The sequence below is a fragment of the Podarcis filfolensis genome (genome assembly GCF_964270895.1).
Source record: "Podarcis filfolensis genome assembly, chromosome: 4".
Classification (NCBI taxonomy): domain Eukaryota; kingdom Metazoa; phylum Chordata; class Lepidosauria; order Squamata; family Lacertidae; genus Podarcis; species Podarcis filfolensis.
The window spans coordinates 11,232,034-11,255,295 of NC_139607.1; the positions used below are offsets into that span (position 1 = coordinate 11,232,034).

The 23,262-nt window shown below is 42.6% G+C and overlaps 2 protein-coding genes across 8 annotated transcripts in view; one reads left to right on the plus strand and one right to left on the minus strand.

Moving 5' to 3' along the window:
- DZIP1 (DAZ interacting zinc finger protein 1) overlaps nt 1–5,681 on the plus strand; it is a 32,741-nt gene extending 27,060 nt beyond the window's left edge. For all 4 annotated transcript variants that reach the window (XM_083610616.1, XM_083610614.1, XM_083610615.1 and 1 more), the window contains 3 exons: nt 757–884; nt 3,741–4,002; nt 5,573–5,681. In XM_083610616.1, the coding sequence (XP_083466742.1) occupies nt 757–884; nt 3,741–4,002; nt 5,573–5,649 (467 nt within the window). In that variant the 3' untranslated portion in view covers nt 5,650–5,681. The remainder of the gene's footprint in view (nt 1–756; nt 885–3,740; nt 4,003–5,572) is intronic.
- A 1,328-nt stretch (nt 5,682–7,009) lies between these two features.
- CLDN10 (claudin 10) overlaps nt 7,010–23,262 on the minus strand; it is an 87,184-nt gene continuing 70,931 nt past the window's right edge. For all 4 annotated transcript variants that reach the window (XM_083611086.1, XM_083611085.1, XM_083611084.1 and 1 more), the window contains 4 exons: nt 16,873–17,034; nt 16,654–16,735; nt 13,231–13,338; nt 7,010–7,417 (listed from right to left, as the gene is read on the minus strand). In XM_083611086.1, coding sequence (XP_083467212.1) covers nt 7,291–7,417; nt 13,231–13,338; nt 16,654–16,735; nt 16,873–17,034 — 479 coding nt within the window. In that variant the 3' untranslated portion in view covers nt 7,010–7,290. The remainder of the gene's footprint in view (nt 7,418–13,230; nt 13,339–16,653; nt 16,736–16,872; nt 17,035–23,262) is intronic.

The window sequence follows — 23,262 nt, forward strand, 5'->3', positions numbered from 1 at the left end:
ATTTTGACACACTACTAAATGTTAAAGTCTGAGGGGTTGTAGCAGGAGGACAGCGTTCTTGGGCAATTCCCACTGCACAGCTGCTGCCTAGACTAATATCATTGATTTACGAGTAACATCCCAAGATGTAATCAGCACAGTAGCTGAAGACTCACGGGGCAGTCTACCAATCTCATCAGCCATCATTAATCTGGGTTTATTTTATTTTATTTTTTAATAAAACTAAAATGTGTTGGAAGATTTGTGCTTCCCTGGACCATTTTGTTGGGGAAAAGTAAGGCGACGTTTTTACCCCACTATATTAAAATTGGCTAGAACAACAACAACAGAGCACTTCAGTGGCAGAAATCAATCAATTTATTGGGATATTTTTGTCTTGGACTCTTGATTGTTTTCAAAACAAAAACCTACAACGCTGGGTTACTTTTTGCTGGAAGAAATATTTACCCTAACATGTTACACTGGCACCCCAAATGAGATAAATAAGCACCCCAAATGTAAAATTCAGTTGGTTTTCTTTGGATTATTTGTGTACTGTAAATAGCGAGTGACTGAATTTTTTTTATTACTATGCAGGCAAATTTTTTATTACTGTGCAGGCAAAGATGTCCTATAATTATTGCATTATAGGTCTACCTCTGTGTTGATTCTGCAAGGAAAGGTATACTGGGAGTGTAATTTTACGCCCAAAAGTCTGGGTTAGAATTAAGCATTTCAGTTATAAGTTGCCCATATCCTGTTTTCTTGATTGTGTAGGCGCATTTATCCAAAGAGGGACTGTCCAAATCGAAAAGCTTCCTCCGAGCCAAGGAAAGGAAAATGAATCTGCTGAAGTAATTAACGTTGGCCCCGTATCTATTCAAAAGTGTGCCCAAGGAGTAAAGGTATTAGATTTTATTTGAAAAAGCCCTATATACATCGAGATACGGTGGTACCTCGGGTTACATACGCTTCAGGTTACATACGCTTCAGGTTACACACTCCGCTAACCCAGAAAGAGTGCTTCAGGTTAAGAACTTTGCTTCAGGATAAGAACAGAAATCGTGCTCCGGTGGCACGGCGGCAGCAGGAGGCCCCATTAGCTAAAGTGGTGCTTCAGGTTAAGAACAGTTTCAGGTTAAGAACAGACCTCCAGAACGAATTAAGTACTTAACCCGAGGTACCACTGCATTATTATTTCTATTTTCTTATAATTGAGGGGATAATTTACTGGTGTAAGAATTTCCTTTGCAAATCACTGTCTTGTTTTCAACCACTTTGTAGTCGCTGATAAAGATATTTGTGGCTGGTATTAATTCAGTATGATGATCTTCTGGCTTTGAAATGCAATTCAGGGATTTATTTCTTTTCAGTGTAAGTAAGATTTACACTGTAAGTACAAGTCATCCCCCCTGGATTTTTAAAACCTGTATCCATGCCAAAAAAAAAGGTTCAGGGAGCTACTGCAAAAGCAGCAGTCAGAGCACGAGAAGTAAAACAGAGTATTGCAGCTTTGCCCACCTGCCTGGTAAAAGCTATTTGACCCCCTAACTGCACCACCTCCTTCTTTGTTTCCAAGCAGGTTTCAACCTTTGAAAGCCTTTACTAGTCTAAGCCCAGCATATAATCTGTGAGAGCATTCCTTCCTATATGGACCCACTCAGAATTTTGCAGGAAAGCCTAGTTCAAGGTGCTATCTATAAATGTAGCTCTATAGGAACTAGAAAATTGAAGTGCAGGATTTTTTTAAAAGAAAAAGATTTCAGGGGATCGCTCTCCTTCCTCTTGTCACTCGTGGCAAGGAAATCTGGAATCTTAAACCTTTTCCATAAAATGCTCTCTCACAGATGGAGGAGAAGAGGCCTTGTAGCTCATAAGAATAAGAATAAGAATAAGAATTTTATTATTTATACCCCGCCCATCTGGCTGGGTTTCCCCAGCCACTCTGTGCGATTTAAAAAAATTGAAAAACATTATAGATTTAAAAAATTTCCCGATACAGGGTTGCCTTCCGATGTCTTCTAAAAGTCAGAGAGTTGTTTATTTCCTTGACATCTGATGGGACATAGGTAACAGAGCAGACGTTTTATAGGCAGCAGATTCTATGATCAATCCCAGAGCTCTCTGGTTCAAAAGGTTAAGGTAGCAAGTGATGAGGAAGGTCCCTTTCTGCCTGAGATTTTGGAGAGCTGTTGGTAAGAAAGTAGATCACACTGGGCAAAAAAGACAAATAGTTTGTCTTGGCATAAGGAAGCTTATGTAACAGCAGTTTAAATTAACTTTGAATGTTGTTACTAGAGGCAGGTCCTCAGTTGCATGTGATCTAGTTGCGCACAACTACACACACGGGTGACACTGGGAACCCAGAAGTGGCAGGTAGCTCATGAAGAGACCCTCCCCAGAGCCTGAAGAGGACGTCTACTTCAATCTCTGGGTGAGGTGGCTTTTCTCCTCAGCGGGGCTTTGTTGAGGCTGCTCAGCTCACAAGTGGGAAATCGATGGCTGCTGCTGCGCTATCCCGCATGCCAGCTGTTAGGTGGGGTGGCTGAGCAGCTTCAACAAATCTCCGCTGCGCCTCCGGTTTGCGAGGAGACCCACCCTGGAGCCCAAGGAGAGCTCTGGGGAGGGTCTCATTGAGAGCCACGAGGACTCTCTAGAGTGCTTCCTACTAATGCACGTCCCTTGTGCACATGGGGGCCCAAAACGTAAGTGGGACCTGTACAGTGGTACCTCGGGTTACATACGCTTCAGGTTACAGACTCCGCTAACCCAGAAATAGTGCTTCAGGTTAAGAACTTTGCTTCAGGATGAGAACAGAAATCGTGCTCCGGCGGCGCAGCAGCAGCGGGAGGCCCCATTAGCTAAAGTGGTGCTTCAGGTTAAGAACAGTTTCAGGTTAAGAACGGACCTCCGGAACGAATTAAGTACTTAACCCGAGGTACCACTGTACTGCTTTTCACTATAGCTGTCAATTTTTCCCTTTTCTTGCGAGGAATCCTATTCAGAATAAGGGAATTTCCCTTAAAAAAAGGGGAAAGTTGACATCTATGCTTTTCACACCTTCATGACGCTTTCTAATACAATAAAATAGGGGTCAGTCTTGTCAAAATTAAGAGCATTAGAGTACAATCTTATGTGTGTTTGCTCAGAAGTTAATCCTGTTGGGTTTAGTAGGACATAAGTTTGTATAGAATTAAAATCTTAACGTCCTATTGATTTCTTTGTAGAATTAAACACATGTCTGAATGCTCTCATGCTGAAAGGGAGGACATGTAAAACAGTTTAACTTGGGTGTTACTGTGCCCTTTTTGTTTTATATGTAGGTCATGTGTGTATGTTTGTGTGCATGCAGTCTGCACATAATTTAAATGAATTTTGGTATTTTGGCTTCATGTAGCATATTGTAGTCTCCTGTCAGTAGAGGGCACTGCAGTCTTTCTTCAGTATAATAGCTATTCCTTAAGAGCTCTTTTTGCCTTGCTGCAGGGTTTGGCACTAATTCAAATAATGTGAGTATTTTGGTCTGCTCTCTTCTCAACCTATTTAAAAAGCAAAACCCACAAGCACAAAGAGAACAAATCACATCAATTGTTTTTTCTTGTGTTGTGTGTTTCCAGAAATCTTCGCTCTTTAGTGGCTGAATGTATTGACGTCCATCGTCTTAAGCAAGCAGTTCCTCTTACAGGATCTGGGTACAAAAAGACTAGCAGATAACTGTTCCTAGATTTAAGTTTTAAGAAATTTCATTTGTTTCTTAATAGTTTACAGGAGTTGAGGAGGAGGACGACGAAGACTGGGATTTATCATCTCTAGTAGAAGATGAGAAACCATCACCAGCAAAAGATGAACAACCTTTGTTAGCAAAAAATGAAGAACGTTTGCTGGCAAAAGATGAAAAGCGTTTGCCAGCAAAAGATGAAAAAGCTAAGAATGCAACTGCTGTTGAAAAGAAAGATTCGAATGCGGCATCCACAGTCCATGCATGGGGAACTCCATGCGTAGGAAAACCAACAAAGGAAGAAGGTACATTCATGGGTGATATCAATTACTAGTCAATAGCTCTGATGTTCGCAGCCATAGCTGTGCCAGGTTCCCTCGGTGCTGACATTTAAAGCCCTAAATGGCCCCAGCCCAGTATACCTGAAGGTGCGTCTCCACCTCCATCGTTCAGCCCTCATACACTGAGGTCCAGCTCCAAGGGCCTTCTGGCAGTTCCCTCACTGCGAGAAGTGAGGTTACAGGGAACCAACAGAGGGCTTTCTTGGTAAGTGGCGCCCACCCATCAGATGTCATGGAGATAAACAACTACCTGACTTTTAGAAGTCATCTGAAGGCAGCCCTGTTTACGGAAGTTTTTAGTGTTTGATGTTTTGTTGCCTTTTTATTTATTTATTTATTTATTATTAATCTGTTGGGAGCCGCCCAGAGTGGCTGGGGAGGCCCAGCCAGATTGGCAGGGTATAAATAATAAATTATTATTTTTATTAATTATTATTCTCTGCAAACCCTGCCTGGAGGGAAGGGAGATTTGCTACCAAGGTCAGAGCCACTGGGGCTATGGGCAAGGTTGATTCAGACCTTTGCAGCTGCAGTACAGAAAAGACTACTTACCTGTGTTGTGTCTATCCTGCTTCTTAATTTCAAGAAAATTTATTACCACTTACAAAACCAATAAGATATAATAATAAAAGTGCTAAAATGCAACAAAACACAATTAAAATCATAATCTTCCCTAAATATGTATCAGGACTATAACTATGAAATTGAAGAAATCTGATGTCTACACCCGATGTTTAAAACCATTGTTTTTTTCTTTATTTTTATGGGGTATGTTTTTTACTAGGTACAGTGATGGGGCCTTTCACTGTTCCCAACAGTGGTGGTTTTGATCCCCTAGGTGTCTGTTCTTATTACATACAGACCACGGTAAAACAGAGCACTGAAAACAACAGGACTAGGCACATTTAAACTTGTGGTTGGATTGTGGTCACCCTGTTCGGAATAACTGAAAGCAGCCAGACAAGGTGTTGGGCTTCTTATATTGTGGTGCACTTGACCACAGAAATTAATGCACCTTAACTGCTCTGCTGGAGGGCCTGTATTATTCCGGATGAACATTGGTTTAGGTGAGATGGGCTGCTCTGCTCCATAGGCTGCTAAAAAGAGTTTGGATCTGGTGCAACTTAATGCCCATTTAATTTACAGCTGCTTTCCTTACACTAACTTCTTCCCTGTTTAGGGAATTTTTTTAATGACTGATGTTTTAATGTATTTTTAATCTCCTGTTGGAAGCCGCCCAGAGTGGCTGGGGTATAGGTCATTTTTTTTATTTTTATTTTTATTATTATTATTATTATTATTATTATTATTTATATTCTGCATAGGCCTGCTCCTTAAGGAACTCTGCTGGAAGCGTGGAAAGTTCCTGTGTCAGACTTTGTTTAAAGGAGATCAAAATTGTTCTAAATTGTTTTCAGGAAGACCTTCCTACATCTAAGAATGGTAGAGCACCAGAATGTGTTGCAGAAGAATGGTAGCATCTCTGTCCTTGCGTATCTTTGAAAGCTAATTTTGCTGTTTCCTTTTTAAACAGTCCTTCAAGATGAAGATATGAGCACAAAAAGCAGCTCACCCACTATCACAGACTGGAGCGATGCTTCGGTTATTTGATTGTTGCAGATAAAACCTCATTCCAAAGACAACAGTCTCGATTCCTGTTCATTTTTTTCTTGTGCGTTAACAAGGAACCTTTTGTTTACAAAACTCTGGTGTCTTTAGTTGATTTAATGCAGGGCCGATTAATACTTCACTAAATCTCCACTTTCAGGTAAGAAGTGTTCATCAATAAACAGCATTAACTGATCCAGTATTTTAAGTAATCTTTTTAAAAAATACAAAAACAGTTTATACATAACTTGATATAAAATGTGAACATTTTAAATAAACTATTTTAACTCAAAGGTTACTTTCTTCCTTCACAAACACACAGAAAATTGCAATGAAATTGGCATCCCTCTGGCGGCCAGAGGATCCCGTTGATCTCTAGTGGTTCCCTGAACAAAAGAGGGGTTGGCTTTGTAGGAGAGCACCCCTGCGCATCTCACCAACTCAGTATACGTGGCCCACCCTGTCCATGTCAAGGCCTTGCAAGCAATACTTAACTGTTGAGACAATGCATAACAGCTGCACCAGTCAAGCTTAAACCACAAAAAGTCTTGTAGCACCTTGAGGACTAACAAATTCATTGTGGTGTTAAGCGTCCGTTCCCAGGTAAGCATGGCAGCTAGATCCTTGGCTGGTGGCAGTGCTTAGAAATTTAAATGCTTTGAGACACTGAGACCAAATGCAGCCTCTGCACCTCCTTGCCCTTTTCTGCTGCTTAATACTGTATGTACAGGCAGAACTGGTACATTTTGCCTTACAGCAAGAAGAAGAAATTGACCGAGAGGTCTGGTGGACAAATAGTGCCAAGACTCAGCCCCTGCCCACCTCAGGGGCTTGGAGCATTTGAAAATATAATCAGCTTCTGTAGATGAAAAGATGTCATTATTGACATATTTGCTTGAATCAAAATCTGGAATGAATGCTGGAGGGAGAGGGTAAAACTCATAAAAACGAGGACATTTATTCAAGGTCAATCATGTGTCCCTCCTTAAATAAAAATAGCTTATTGTCTTATGATATCCCCAAGAGAGTTTGGCCAGTTTCAGAGATTTGTGGCTGTAAGTTCTGGAAGGAGAGGGATTGGCCTTGTTTGACAGAATCTCAACACTATCTGGCAAGGATAGGTTTCAGCCCATAAGCTTGAAGTTTTAGGAACCAGTGTCTAAAATTAGGGTTGTTTTTGCACAGCATAAAGGACTTGGATTGTGTTTCTGTTTACTTGGCTCATCTTCCTTCAGAGTAGGCATAAAATAGATAACAAAATCCTATTTAACGTCTTTCAAATTGAGCTCAAGGTCAACGACCCATCTAGTGCCCATCTAAAAATTAACCTGTGGTGCCTTGATCTACACCAATTAGCCATAACCAATAGGACGTGACTTTATTTGTAAATATGTTCTTTTTTTTTACAGAAAGCAAAAAATGGCAAATGATTTACATATATAATTTATGCATAACATCAGTACAAATCTTAAAATGAGGGAAGAGGAAAATTTACATCAAGTAGGTAAAAGTTCATTTATAAAATATTCTTGTTTCTGGTGCTAACGACTCCAGAAATCTCCCTTAAAAATCATTCTGTGAATGAACAGAACAAATGTGATTTTTAAAAACAACAACAACAGGCTGACTCTTGGAGTCATCTGGCTACACATAGGCGTTTTTGTCGAAGTGCTTTGGAGGGGCTCTAGGCATTTTTAAGTCTGCTGAGCCATTGCAGCCCTTTGTTCGAATGGACATCGCGGAAGCTGCTCTGTTGTATGTATATCCCATCCTGAAAAATGAGAAAGTTACAGTTTACAGCTCATTCTGCAAATGCTAGCAGATATTTTAAGAGCAAACCCCATCCTTCGTTAGAAGAAAAAAAAGTCTGACATGACCCTACTCACTGTCAGTGCAAAGTGGGTATGGACTGTTCTGAGAAACTACAGTGTTGAATAAAAATACAGTGGTACCTCGGGTTACAAACACTGCAGTCGAAACAAAAAAAATAAAAAATAAAATTCCTTCCAGTAGCACCTTAGAGACCAACTAAGTTAGTTATTGGTATGAGCTTTCATGTGCATGCACACTTCTTCAGATACACAGTCGTACCTTGGGTTAAGAACTTTACCTCAGGATGAGAACAGCAATGCGGCGGCAGGGAGGCCCCATTAGCTAAAGTGGTACCTCAGGTTAAGAACGGTTTCAGGTTAAGAACTTGATAACTTTTTTTAAAAAAAGAGGTACCACTATAGGGGCAAATTCAGCACAAATTACTAGAATTTACCGTATATTGCACTTCTCAAGGTTCAATAGCAGTTCACTTACATACCGGTTCTCGTGATGCTAAGAAAAACTATGGCTGAGTGACTCTTTTTTTAAAAAAAATAATCAAATAAACATTACAACCATAACTAAAGTGCCTCTAGTGCAGGCTTCCTCAAACTTGGCCCTCCATATGTTTTTGGCCTACAACTCCCATGATCCTTAGCTAGCAGGACCAGTGGTCAAGGATAAGGGGAATTGTAGTCTCAAAACATCTGGAGGGCCGAGGTTGAGGAAGCCTGCTCTGGTGCCTTGGCTTAGTGTTCTGCTCATGGTTTGTCTCCCTCTAGACAAAGAGATGCAAACCATGAGCCTGGGTTCAGACATAATGCTAAGCCAAGCTACGACTTAGCCCTGGCTAGCATGGCAAAAGCAGAACTTGGGCAGAGCACAACAGCAACCGTCTTCACTTGGAGAATCTACACTTTTGTGTATTTGTGCTGAGCTACAGTTTGGCGTGTTGTTATGTCTGAACTAAGTTACTATCTTGATAACTTTTTTTTAAAAAAATCTATCAAGCAGATCTGAAGCGCTGCCTTCTCTAGACAGGCAACTCACAATTTACGCCGGGGTTACGTCCCAAGGTGCCACACGTTTAAGTGAAATTGAGTATATTTGAAATGCCATCGAAAAGTCTCCGCCCTGGCCCCACCACTTTTTTGACCTTTTTAGGTCACTTTTGGGTTTGGCATGATGCACAAGTGTGCTGTCACAAACATATTGGACGCACCTAAAATGATCACTTGCCTGTATTGGCAGTTTGAGGGCTAAGCAATTTTCTTCCAGCCACTTAGTAATTTTTTATAACGGCGTTTTCCAGTTCATTATCTAAAGAGTGCACTCCTATACATGTCTATACGTGAGACTTACTTTTGAATAAACATGTCAGTTGGGCTACTATCCTCTACATGTTTACCTGAGTGTAACTTAAAAGGTAAAGGACCCCTGACAATCGTGAACAACTCTGGGGTTGCGGCACTCATCTCGCTTTACTGGCCAAGGGAGCCAATGTTGGTACGCAGACAGTTTTTCCGGGTCATGTGGCCAGCATGACTAAGCCGCTTCTGGGGAAACCAGAGCAGCACACGGAAACACCATTTACCTTCCTGCTGGAGTGGTACCTATTTATCTACTTGCACTTCATGCTTTTGAACTGCTAGGTTGGCAGGAGAAGGGACCAAGCAATGGGAGCTCACCCTGTCGCGGGGATTTGAACTGCCGACCTTCTGATCGGCAAGCCCTAGGCTCTGTGGTTTAACCCACAGCGCCACCCGTGTCCCTTGAGAGTAACTTACTAGGGTCCAATTAAAGGAATATATGCACTGGACTGTGTGTGGATGTGAATTTGATGCATGAGGTTCGGATGTCACCCCCAGCTTGGGCCGCTAGTTAAATACAAACCTTGTGACTCCAGGTGGCTGGGATCACATGTTCAATATATCCTCAAGTTGGCTGACTGGACATTATTACACAACCACGAAGGAAATAAATGAAAAGGTCAACTCTGGCAAATTATTTACTCTAATGTGGAGTGTATGTTGCAGTGAGGTCTCCTGGCACCCTTCGCAAATCTTTTTAATTCTGAAACAAAGCAGGTTAGGCAAATAGGCTAGTGGGGTTGGTTTGACTCCCTATAGTTTCAAAATTCCACTGGAAAAACGGTTGTGTCCCTGTGGAGATGGCAGTATTGAGTCAGTGGCTCATGTGCTTCCGGCTTGCACGCTTTAAAAAGATTTGAGGAGTGAGGTTATTACCCCTCTATTATTGCCCATTCCAGATCACTCAACCATTGTTACTGTGTCCTTTCTTTTAGCAGATCAAGATGATCAGGTGGCAGCAAAAACTGTGAGGTTTTTAGCTGGGGGCAATTAGAATAAGATCCATTATTTGATTATTGATGTAAACCTCCAAAATGTATCTTGTAGAGTTAAATTTTTACCTCTTCGGTACATTTTAATTTTATTTTGTTTACCGGTATTTTATTTTATCGTTATGGCTAGTGCAAATAAAGATTCTTCTGATTTTGATTCCCTATAGTTTTGTGATGGGATGGTATTGTGGTAGGGTTAAGCTGAAAGATAAGGAGCTGACAATTGGTCAGTATGCCTATAGCGCTGGAAACTAAAACCAACCAGCCATTTGGGGCAGCTAGGAGGAGAGGCTTGATTTTGCCAGTCTTGGGGAAGAGTCTTTCTGTGACCAAAAAGGATGGAATCAAAGTCAAAACAAGTTTTCAGAGCAATCTTCCCAAGTTGCAGGGGAATGCTCTCCTGTCGCTAAAACGGCAAAGCGTCGGAAAAATGCAAGGATGTATCTGCCCACAAGGCAGTTACAAAGATCCCACATTGACTTCTGAATTCTCAACATGCCCACATCCATCTTTGTGTCTAGACACCCAGAACCACAATGAGTTTCGAGCAAAGCATTCCCATAGCTTCGCTTCATTGACCGAGGGAGCTCAGGTTGCCCCTTAAGGCCTAAGGTTACCAAAACATGTAGGTCAAACGTTTAGCCCAGCAGGGTCAAAAGCATGGAAAGTCGAGTTAATGGCCAAACCAAGGAAAAGAAAACTGCCTACTAATGATTACGAGATCTTCCTTTCTCAAAGAAGAGCTGAAGCTGTGGAATCCTTCCTAACAAAGGCCAACACTAAGAAATGGAGGCAAGTGACAATATTGCCTACATTTCGTACCAGAAATGGGTTTATCTGCTTGGATGAATGGTTGAGGGGAGGGCATGAATGTGTGCCTATCAGGGCAAAGGAACCAGTTTGGAAAAGGCTGGTACTTTCCCCCCAAAGAATTGCAATGCTCCAGTTGTCTTCAGCAGCCACTTCTTATCATTTAAGTCATGCATTTTCCATATTGGTGTGTTTGATTTTTTATTTTGCATATTTGGGCCTGGACACAAAGGACCCAGAGCCCAAGCAGCCTGCAGAGTTGTTTTCTTTTTTTCTTTTTAGAGCTCAATGGCAAATTGCATATATATATATTTACAACATTTTTAATAGCATTTTCATAGCGTTTTTTCTATAACTGTAGAGTGTAGATTATATTCCAATATGGAAAGACAGAGGAAAGTCTATGACCCTGTAGCTGAAGTACAGTGGTACCTTGGGTTATATACGCTTCAGGTTACATACGCTTCAGGTTAAGAACTTTGCTTCAGGATGAGAACAGAAATTGTGCTCCGGCGGCACAGCAGCAGCAGGAGGCCCCATTAGCTAAAGTGGTGCTTCAGGTTAAGAACAGTTTCAGGTTAAGAACAGACCTCTGGAACGAATTAAGTACTTAATCTGAGGTACCACTGTAAGTAGAATTACTTATTTGTAGTTTCACTCTCTGTCTACACTGTACACATAGTTCAGATCACTAGAAGTGTTGGCACTAATCCTATCCTGTTCATATAGCAGAGCAAGACGATAGGGTTATTCTGTTAATCTCAAAATGAGAATTCATTTATTGATGACAATCATAAACCAAGTTTCAGTAAGATTAAAAAATTCTTGTTGCCTCCCTATCAAACGACCTAGCCCATTTATCATCCCCAATGCCTGGGGTCAAAGGGCTCTTCACGTGGTCTTCAGCCCGTGGCTTGTATTATCCCTACATGTGTACAAATGTTCTTTGTAGTCAGCTCTGCAGGTCACATTTGTTTGCCATCACTGGGAATGCACAACTTTTGTGTGTTGGAGGGGCCTTCAGGGGAGATTGTGCAATAGGAATCGTGCAGGTGTTGGGTCGCCACTTCGCAGCTGGATTGCATGGATCCAGCCCCTGCCAATTGGGAAACAGAACGTCCTCCTAAAGAGTCACCTAAAGAGTTGATCCTCCACATGAGCCACAATACAGCTTCATTGCTCCTGCTTTCTTGAAGTGAGCAAGAGCCGCATTCATTTCCCTTTTTCACTTTCAGGAAAGAATTCCAGGTCTCCTCCTCTCCTTCACTCCTTATGTCACCACAGAACTGTGTGAGAAGCATTCTGATTAGACCCAGGGAACATACGGCCATCCAGCTGTGGGATGCTTTGCATCCCGCACCCGGAGAAATGAAAAGATATCTGCAGAGTTAGTTTTTTTACTGTAAAAGAATTAAAGTATCTCCTAGATTCAGAGTTATCAGCCCTTGTTCTTGAATCATGAAACCTAATTGTCATGGAGGTATCATGGAGGGGAGGGGGGATCCTTAGGAGGCATGAGAGGAGCTCTGGGTGCTGGATAACCATGGGGAGGGTCATAGCATGAAGAGGGAAGTGAAATCAAGAAGTGCTTGTGGTTAGCCAGTTGTCTATACAGGCGTCCTCCCAAACAGGGTGTGTTTGTGTGTGTGAAATCGCGTAAAGTGGGGAGCACCCTCTGAAAAGTCTCAAAATGTCTATTTCCCCCTCCTCTCCAGCTCGCTCTCCTGCTCTCTCTTCAATCCAAAATATCTGGAGTTGAAGCTCTGGGGCCGCCTGGAGACTGGAGGACATGTAGGAAAGCAGCTGCCGCTGCTGCTGCGCTGCCCCACATGCCAGCTGCTAGGTGGGGCGACTGAGCAGCCTAAACAAAGCCCTGCTGCACCTCTGGTCTCTTTGGGGCTTCCTCTGCCCTGTATATACAGGGGGATGCCTGTATAAGTAGCTCTCAACTAACACACTTTTATTTGGTGCACATTCAGCTTTGCACACTTGGCAAAATAAATTAAAAGGGGGGGCGGAAAGGGAGTGAGAGTCTGGGGGGAAAGACTTTGGCAATCTCACCTGCCATTGAACACCATGTGTTTTGATCATGCACAATTTTGCCTTTATGCGCTATCCGCAGAACGTAACCCCTGCGTAAGTTGAGTATCATCTGTGCAACTTAGATACCTCTTGCACTGTGCAATCTCTGCTGATCTGATTCACTCATCAAAGACTTTGGCAGAGACAGGAGTTCAGGTTCTTTGTATGGCAGCAAAGGACAGGACGCTATGCTTCTTAAGAGCAATGGAAAGACACAAGATACCCCTTTAGAGAGGAAATATTAAAGGCATCTCCATTATGCAAATGAAGCCTTTGGTATCAGCTTCTGCCACACGGCATCTCACGCTGCACTAAAGCCTTATACAGACAACTAATATCAAAGAAGAGTTTCCTTAAAGGTGTTTTATCCCCCCCCCCATTTCAACCAGTTGTTCCCAAACCCTAAGTTTGTTTTTGAAAGATATGCAAACTGGATCTGCATAGCTTACTTTCTTACACGTTTAATAATTAGAAATATGCTAATGCATTAATTTCAATAAAGCTGGTGTGATCTGTACCTTGGAGTTTTATTGTTTTCGGCAATCGAGAAGCAGAATATGCTGCCGCCAATTATGCAAAGTGCCGATCCGGCCCATCCAATGAACAAAGCCGCTCCTAATTCATACCTGCAGGTAAGCGATACATTCTTGCTTCGTAAATTGTTTAATCAGAAAATAGGTTTCATTCATTTCGTATTTTTGGTGTGACACAGATAAACAAAGCCATGCAACATATTAACATATATTTTCACTGAACAACTTTGTGGGAGCAGTACACAGCATACTGCAGAACAGAACAAAAAGTCACCAGAACTTCTGCTGTTTTGGATATTTGCCTTTTTCATTCGCCATGTGTTATAGTTCTAGACTCCAAACACCCTTGGCAAGCAACAGCCACAGGCATGGAAGCATGTCTATAGATTCAGATGGATTTTACTTCCAGCAAACAGGTAATCCCTGTTAAGGCTGATAATAGATAAATGAATGTCAAAATTTTGACTAGGTTTCCCCCCCTCCCCCAACTTCACTTACCTGGGAGTAAGACCTATGGAACTCAATAGGACTTATTTCTGAGTAGACATGGTTAGCAAAGCACAGAGCTTTCAAGGCTTACAGAACTCCCCAACAAGCAAATGTTTTTTTTTAATTTATATCCCATCCTTCCTCCCTAATGAGCTCAGGGTAGCAAACAACAAGCCTCAAAACAATGGGAGAAAACCCCTCGTTATAACATTTTAAGAAACATTCCGATACGGATGAAAACTGGGGAAGATCTAAAACAACATATTGAGGGCTACAGGTTTTTTTATTGCATTTTAATGATGTGAACCGCCCTGCAGGTGTAGGGAGGTATACGAATTTAATAAATATTATTAACAATAAATAATCCCCGCTGTAGCAAATTAAAATAATCACTGCTGCCTCCTCAGCCCTGTACTTTAGCTTCTAGTAACCATGTTTTGAGCAAGCTGGTTTTCACTCCTTTGAGCCAAAAAAAATATTTTCTGGAAAATGTACCACACGCTAAATTTATGTGTATTAAGCTGGCTGTTAAAGGTGTAAGGTGCAAGAGTAAGACCAATAGAAGAACATGGTAAACCCAAATATTTACTGTGGGCGTCCTAAAGCAGGTAAGTGAGTTACAGGCCCATGCAACCTCACTACTTTTACAAGTTTTGATCTATTTATTCAACACAGAAATAAGTATGACCCGCTGAAACATGCAGTCATACCTCGGAAGTCGAACGCCTTGCGACTCAAACATTTTGGCTCCCAAACGCCACATACCCGGAAGTGAGTGTTCCAGTTTGTGAACGTTCTTTGGAACCCGAATGTCCAGTGTGGGTTCTGCAGGTTCTGATTGGCTGTAGGAGCTTCCTGCAGCCAATCGGAAGCTGCACCTTGGTTTCCGAACGTTTTGGAAGTCAAATGGATTTCCAGAACGGATTCCATTCGACTTTCGAGATACCGCTGTACTACATTCAAGAATACAATTTAACTACAACAACGAGGACGATGATGATGCATCTCTTTGGTGCTGTTTGTGTACCTCAAACCTTGCATTTTTGTACAGTGGTACCTCAGGTTACATATGCTTCAGGTTACATACGCTTCAGGTTACAAACGCCGCTAACCCAGAAATAGTGCTTCAGGTTAAGAACTTTGCTTCAGGATGAGAACAGAAATCGTGCTACGGCAGTGCGGCGGCAGCAGGAGGCCCCATTAGCTAAAGTGGTGCTTCAGGTTAAGAACAGTTTCAGGTTAAGTACGGACCTCCGGAACGAATTAAGTACTTAACCCGAGGTACCACTGTATTTCTAAAAAACCTTCAGTATATCTGGATCAGCAGACTCAGTTCCAGGCCAGGAGATTTGGTTGCAGTGAGGCACTTTGCAACATCCGAAAACTAGGGGGGGAATTTATATAGGCCTTCCCTGACCTGAAAGATCAGACACTGTTCCATATGCCTGAATCCCCTGAGTTTGTGCTTTTATATGCCTTTATAATGCAGTTTTGCTCATTTTTTGTTTTAATTATATATTGTGTGTGTTTTTATATTATACATCGCTTACAGATTTTAAAAATCTTAACTGGTTTATAAATGCACTTTTGTTCCATTCTAGTCAGTATTGTACCATTGCCTATTTTAAATATTTTAATAATAATAATAATAATAATAATAATAATAATAATAATAATAATAATAATAATTTATTATTTATACCCTGCCCAATTGGCTGGGTTTCCCCAGCCTCTCTGGGTGGCTCCCAACAGAATATTAAAAACACGATAAAACATCAAATATTAAAAACTTCCCTAAACAGGACTGCCTTCAGATTTTGTAACCTGCCACAAGATCTTCAGTTGACAGGGAGAAAAAGGACCCCTGGACAGTTAAGTCCAGTCAAAGGCAACTATGGGGTTGTGGCGCTCATCTCACTTTCGCTTTGACAGGCAGAGTATGGATGTTCCAAGATAAATAAATTATTTGGATTATTAAAGGACTTATTATTACATGAGTCACATGCCTATCATTTTTTTAAATAAAAAAAATCTGCAGTCAATACTGATTTGATGGCATGGGTGGTGCTGTGGGTTAAACCACTGAGCCTAGGGCTTGCCGATCAGAAGGTCAGCGGTTCGAATCCCCGCAACGGGGTGAGCTCCCCTTGCTCAGTCCCAGTTCCTGCCAATTTAGCAGTTCAAAAGAACGTCAAAGTGCAAGTAGATAAATAGGTACCACTCTGGTGGGAAGGTAAACGGTGCACTGCTCTGGTTCGCCAGAAGTGGCTTAGTCATGCTGGCCCTATGACCTGGAAGCTGTACGCCGGCTCCCTCCGCCAATAAAGTGAGATGAGCACCGCAACCCCAGAGTTGTCCGCGACTGGACCTAATGGTCAGGGGTCCCTTTACCTTTACCTAATCATTCATATCTGGGGCATTTATCCAGCAATCTTTTATGTTGCAGCATGTAAAATGTGCACACACCTTTAAAACTTCCTTGTGCAGCAGAAGAGACAGCAGCCTTTCTCTCACCTGTTTTTCATTTTCTGGACTTGTCATCCACCATCTTCTGCAGCAAAGAGGCTGCATGGCAGGTGGCAGAGGGAAGCAAATGACAGGCTCAGGAAAGAAGCAAGATGCAAAAAGAAGGGGCTGCCTCTTTTCTCAAATTTGAGAAAACTGTCGAATCTGAAAAGCCACGTGCAGATAAATCTATCTGCAATCTATCTGCGCTCCTGTACCCACTTAACTCACTGGGGCTTACGTCCGATTACACCTGTATTGGACCACCTGTATAGTCATGCTACTTTTGATGGGACATTTCTGCCTGCATTTTGCATATGTAAATTAAAGCATATTGTAGAAATGAAGGAAGCAATTGCAACCCACCTAAATATCTTTGAAAAGTCCCAATGCACACCCCTCCCTCTGACTTACTTTTGGGCAATATATGTGGGATCGAAGAATTCCGACGTGATTCGATTTGCATACAGGGAGCAACCAGCCATAGCACAGAGCCCTAAAAAAAGCAGCAGATGGAGAACCAGATGTTTAGTTAGTACCAGATGTTCAGTAACTGGATGACGCTGGTGAAATTAAGAACAGTTTTACATCCACTTGGTGTAAAACACAGAGCATTTATAATTTCATATTTACCGCACAGTATGAAAATAAAGCCAGCTAAACAGGCAATTTTAGCTTTTGTCTGGTCCGAGCCTCCAATTTTCGTACATTTCATCCCAACCAGTGCAAAGACGGAGCCAAAGAACCCAAGGCAGACAGCGGCAATCATGAGTCCTCGACAGGCTTGGATGTAACCTGAAAAATACAATGGTAAAAACTGGTATTAGGCAGCGGTTTCAACTTCCATCATTCCAGTGCAAACGAAACACCCCTGATCTTCTTAACCCCAGAGATTTGGAGTGTGCCATGAGTTCATATGCTCCATCCCTCCGTATGGTTAATTACTGAGCCATTTACAGTTCGATAGATCACTCTCCTTCCCAGGCTGAGAGGAAAATGGTGGAAACAGGTTATTAATTATGACAGTGTGGTTTTTGCAGCTCCTGGTAAAGTTGCAAAATAAAGAAGCGCGAGACGGAGCAATGGAGAATTTCTGAAACAAGAGGAAGAAGAGTCTGGATTTCTTATCCCACTTTATCACTACCCTAAGTAGCCTCAAAGCGGCTAACAATCCCCATTTAAATTCCTCTCCCACAACAAACACTCTGTGAGGTGAGTGGGGCTGAGAGACTTCAGAGAAGTGTGACTAGTCCAAGGTCACACAGCAGCTGCATGTGGAGGAGCGGGGAATCGAACCCGGTTCTCCAGATTACGAGTCCACCGCTCTTAACCACTACACCAAACTGGTATAGTGAAACAACAATGGGATATTAGCTCTGCCCAAGGCATGACGGAGAACAGCAACAACCGGGAAAAGATAAGACATAAACATTTCACAAGGACAGGAAGAAACACCATGAACAGAATAACAGCCACAAACAGGAATAACAAGGATATAGTCTGACTGCCTCACCTGTAGTTTTATAAATCATTTAATTTGTCAGTACGAATGGAAGTTGTTAATACTGCAGCTGCTGTGTAAGGGATTGTTATCTTGACTGGAGTGTAATTGAAACTAAGAATTTGGAACGCAGAAATAAAATCATCAAACCATCAATTCTAGCACGCGGGGGGCCACCTACGGTAAATTATATAATTTGGTATTTTAATGATTGGTATTAGTAATTGTATTATAATTTGGCATTGTTATAATGTGGCTGTTATTGGACTGTAATTGAAAACTAATAAAAATTATTATCATATATGCTCCATCCCTCCTAATCCCTCACATGCAAATCCCTTCCCTTGTCAGCCTTAACCATGGTTTTCTTTTACAGCTGCACTATATTAACTATGGTCAGCACCTTGATAGGGTTGCCATATGTCTTCTTTTTCCAGGACATGTCCTCTTTTTTCCAGGATTAAAATTTCTGGCTGGGCAGATCTTTAATATTTGGCAAAATATCTGGGGTTTTTTATTTTTTGTTTACAGTAACCCAAGACATTTTAAAAATAAAAACAATTTTAAAAGCCCCACGCGCCGTCCTCCTACCCCTCGCTACTAGCAATATATCACAGCTTCTATAGCCTACGTATAGTAGGAGTATTTAAAAGCAGAAGTGGGCCAATGTGTCCTCTTTTTTGCTCTTCCAAATATGGCAGCCCTAGAAGCAAACCGCACAGGAGGACATGGCACAGACAGGGCAGGAGGGAGTAAGCATTTGACCCCTCAAAGTGTTCCCAGTCTCCCAACTATTGTTAGGAGAGCAGGGACATTGTGTCTACAACAGGTCATTGTCCAGCTTACTACACAAAATTATAATTCTGCTTGCATGAACCTGGCTCCTTACAATGCACGCTGCTTTGAGATCAATGTGAATAAGTGGTCTGCAGATCTTTCTAAAGAAATAAACCATTGGCCATGGACTGGTTGGACACAGAGGAATGGCGGGAGGAACCAGTGTGGAAACCACCGAGGGGAAAAGGCTCAGAGCCCAGGCAGTGGAGGTGGGACAACGAGGAGTGGTCAGAAGGAAAAGAGGGAGAAGACTGGGTAGAGGAGATGTCGAAAGGTAACAGGGCTTAGAGGGCTGGGAGAGTCTGTGGCAAAGAACAGTCAAGAATCAGAGGCAGGAGAGTTGAGTGAGGGAGCCTAAGAGGCAGAGATGAGTCAGGCTGGTGAAAAGTCACAAGTACAGTGGTACTTCGGGCTACATACGCTTCAGGTTACATACGCTTCAGGTTACAGACTCCGTTAACCCAGAAATCGTGCTTCAGGTTAAGAACTTTGCTTCAGGATGAGAACAGAAATTGTGCTCCGGCGGCGCGGCAGCAGCAGGAGGCCCCATTAGCTAAAGTGGTGCTTCAGGTTAAGAACAGTTTCAGGTTAAGAACAGACCTCCGGAACGAATTAAGTACTTAACCTGAGGTACCACTGTATCTCTGGATAACTCAGTTGCTTAGAGCAAGGTGCTGATAATGCCAGGGTAGCAGGTACAATCCTGTACAGGACAGCTGCATATTCCTGCATTCTGTTGCATAGCCTTGGCTGGACTAGACAATCCTCAGGGTTCCTTCCAACCCTACAATTCTGTGATTCTATGATTCCCTCCTACTGCAACAAGCTCCCCTCCTGCCTGGTCTCCCAGAACCAGAAGAGGCATGAAAAGGGAGGAGAAGAGAGGTTGGCTACACACAGGTACAGTCTCTGATTGCTTGGGGAAAGCCCTGGGGAGGCAGGGACTTTCAGTCCTGGCAACTGATTTGCTGCAGTCTCAAGCAATATGATTGTCAGGGACTGGGGACAGGAGGAATGGTGGAGACCGCCTCCCCAGCTTGACCCTTCCAGGGAGGAAGAAGAGGAAGAGAGTTTAGAATTACAACAGGGGTTTGAGGGAGGTCACAGCTCAGAGGCAGATGAGGGGGAAAGTTGGGAAATAATGGGAGAGGAGGAAGAGGAAGAGGAAGCACCAGGGGAGCGACAGCTGATGGACAGAGTGTCTTCAGAAAGCATTCCAGACCCCCCTCTCCCAGAACCTGGCGAGCCTTGAAAGTAGGAGAGCAAAGAGCTCAAAGACAGAGGGCACTTATCAGCACCTGTAGGAGAGACAATGAGATTGACAAATGATGACGTGGGAGAGGTGGAGGGTGGAGATTCACTTGGGGAAACGCCATTATCCAAGAGGCTGGGTACTATAGTCTCTCTCTGTAAATACTGAATAAAAAGCAGACAGTAAGAAACATTTCCTTGTCTTTCTACGTTCCTGGGCAACCGGCCGGAAGTCGCTGGCAGCAGCCTGACGATGTGCTGCTGCTCACACCAAGTACCTCACGCCAGAAGTAGTAGGGCTGTGGCAACTACTAGTTTCAACAATTCCCACCTTTGCTTAGCAACATGTTGCATGGCTGGATGCCTGCATAAAACCATTTTCCCTTGACTGTTGCCATAAAATTTAAAGCAGTGCAAGAACATAATTTTGCTTAAATACCCTTAAATAGCCAAGAGTCTCTCAACGCACTTTCTTCCTCTTTTCCTCGGTTTGCTAGCTCTGCCTGCCTTCAGCAGACGTCATAATTGCCGACATCCACAGAAATGACGCGGAGAAACCTTGTCATAACAAAGGAACTTTAACCCTGCACATCATCATGGTAGGGAGGGAGAATTGGGGTGGAGGGAATTGCTTCTATAGTACAAGGTCCAGGGGAAACTTTTGCTAAATTTAAAAGCAACTGTGACATTGCCTATGACAAGGGCTTTCAAACGACACCTTCTTAGTGCGGAATGGGTGGGTGGTCATAAAGACTTTTGCTAGAAGGAAAAGGAAGACTTTCTTAACTGGTCATAAGATAATCTCTGTAGAGGAGAGAAAGATGATTTGGTTTTGGAGCAGGAAGCACATGAAACGAGAATGAATTGTGATTTCCTTTAAATGTAGGGATTTTTGGCCAGACACCCAAAAAGTTTGCTAGGGGAACTTTCCCCAAAGTTTCTAGAACAGGAAAAGCTTCACCTGTTTAATATTTGTACCCTGGATTCAGCCAAAGGCACAGGCGCAGGCTCAATTTAACACAAAAAAATGTAGAGAGAATTAAAGGAGACGGACCACAGATTCCCAATTATATTACCATTGTGGAAAATGGACATTTGAGCAAATCCTCCGTTGCGCTTTAAACGTAACGCTATGTGTAATCATTAAGGGTTTCAGACCGACAGCCCAATCCGAGCTTGAAATTGCCTTTAAACAGACCTCTGACCTTCCATCAACCATAAATACATAGGCATGATTTCAAATTCCAATGCAGGCACGCAGTGCAGCTTGGCAGCAGCATACACTGCGACAAATCTCACTCTCCCTATTTTTGCTGCCTATATGAAACTGCAAAAAAAGAAAGAAGGGCATTAAACCTGGAGGACCAAGAAGTGCTCCTCTTGAGCTGGATTCAGATTCAGCATGGTGAAAGCCTCACATGGGTGTGCAGACTTGGTTTAATGTTACTAAAAGTGGGTTTTTATTCCTAAGCTCTTCCCTTTGTGCCCTTGCCCAGTTCTCTTCTTCTGTAGCTACTTTGTGGGTTACATTCTTCAGCTACACCTGTAGATTCAAACTAGCCAAGGAAGCCATTATTTCCCGACAGGTCCAATTTATTGGCACCGTTAGTAGCTAATTAACACATTAAGGGTGGTGAAGCATGAAGGTATTTACCCAGAGGTCCTCTCCCGTCTAATTTATGGCTAAATCTCCTAGGCAAAGCAGTAAACATTCACCCCAGCCCAAATAATTAGCGTCTGCTAAAAACAACATGGCTGCCATTTGCTGGTCAAAGGCCAGCGCATGTTTTGTTAGGGAGACGGGTAGCAGGGGGTAGAGAAAGCAAATGTGTGATCAGCTCATTGAACCAACACAAATTCACAGATTGGCAGGATAATAATGAGGGAAATGGTCATCCAGTCCCAACTCCCCAAGGCAGGATCAGGCAAATGCAATTGTTCCTAAAGGGATTAGTTTCCGGGCATGTCAAAAGGAAAGTGGAAAGTAGGAAGCATATAAGAACATCGTGGCAGAGGTACCCTTCAAGGCAGTTTCAATATATTTACAGTAGGTAATTAAATGAGAAAGTGAAAGTGGATATGCAGAAGATATTAAAACATAAATAAATTTAAGGAACCGCAGAAAGAGAGGGAAGGATGTCAAATTGATTGCAAAACTAACAAAATGTATAAACTTGAAAATTATAAATAAAAACTAAAAAAATATAAGATTTAGATAAATCACAGAAACTTCCTTAAGATGCCTGCTGAAATAGAAAGGTCTTTGTAAAGCATCTGAAGTTCAATTGGGGCAGGGGGGCTGTCCCATCCCAGACAGTGAGGTGGAGTCCACAGAGCTGGGCATAGGAGCAATAATAATAATAATAATAATTTATTATTTGTACCCTGCCCATCTGGCTGGGTTTCCCCAGCCACTCTGGGCGGCTTCCAACAAAGATTAAAAATACATTAAAATGTCACACATTAAAAACTTCCCTGAACAGCGCTGCCTTCAGATGTCTTCTAAATGTCAGGTAGTTGTTTATCTCTTTGACATCTAATGGGAGGGCGTTCCACAGGGCGGGTGCCACTACTTGAGAAGGCCCTCTGCCTGGTTCCCTGTAGCTTTGCTTCTCACAGTGAGGGAACTGACAGAAGGCCCTCGGCACTGGACCTCTGCGTCTGGGCAGAACGATGGGGGTGGAGACGCTCCTTCAGGTATACTGGGCCAAGGCCATTGGGAACTCACTGAAGATCCCAGTGATTAGGCAGGGCTATAAAGGATCAGGCAGGACTCAAGGCATCCTGGACCCAAGCTGTTCAGGGACTGGCAAATTAAGAGATAATTCCCGAACTTAGCCTGGTAACGTATCAACAGCTGGTGAGATAATAATAATTTAATACTAATAATTTATTATTTATACCTTACCTCTCTGACTGGGTTTCCCCAGCCACTCTGGGCAGCTCCCAAGAGAATATTAAAAACACAATAAAACATCAACCATTAAAATCTTCCCTATACAAGGCTGCCTTCAGATGCCTTCCAATAGTCAGATAGTTGTTTATTTCTTTGACATCTGATGTTTGCCTTCCACAGGGTGGGTGCCACTACCGAGAAGGCCCTCCGTTGGTTCCCTGTAACCTCACTTCTCGCAGTGAGGGAACCGCCAGAAAGCAACTTGGCGCATCTAAACATTGCTTTCATTGAGGAAGGAAGCATAAGCCACACACATAACATTATCAATTGGTTCTTCGTTGGCATCCGTCTATCTCGGGAGACAACGGAAGACTGTGCCTTCAGAGGTGAAGTCAAACTATTGGAGAGTTATCAACGGGCTCCTAGCATTTGAAGAAAAGTGACACAACAGTCACTTCATGTGTGCATGATGCTAAGCTATAGTTCATCTGCTTCCCAGCCTCCCCTAAACCCCCTGGCATGGCTGAGGGCAATTAGA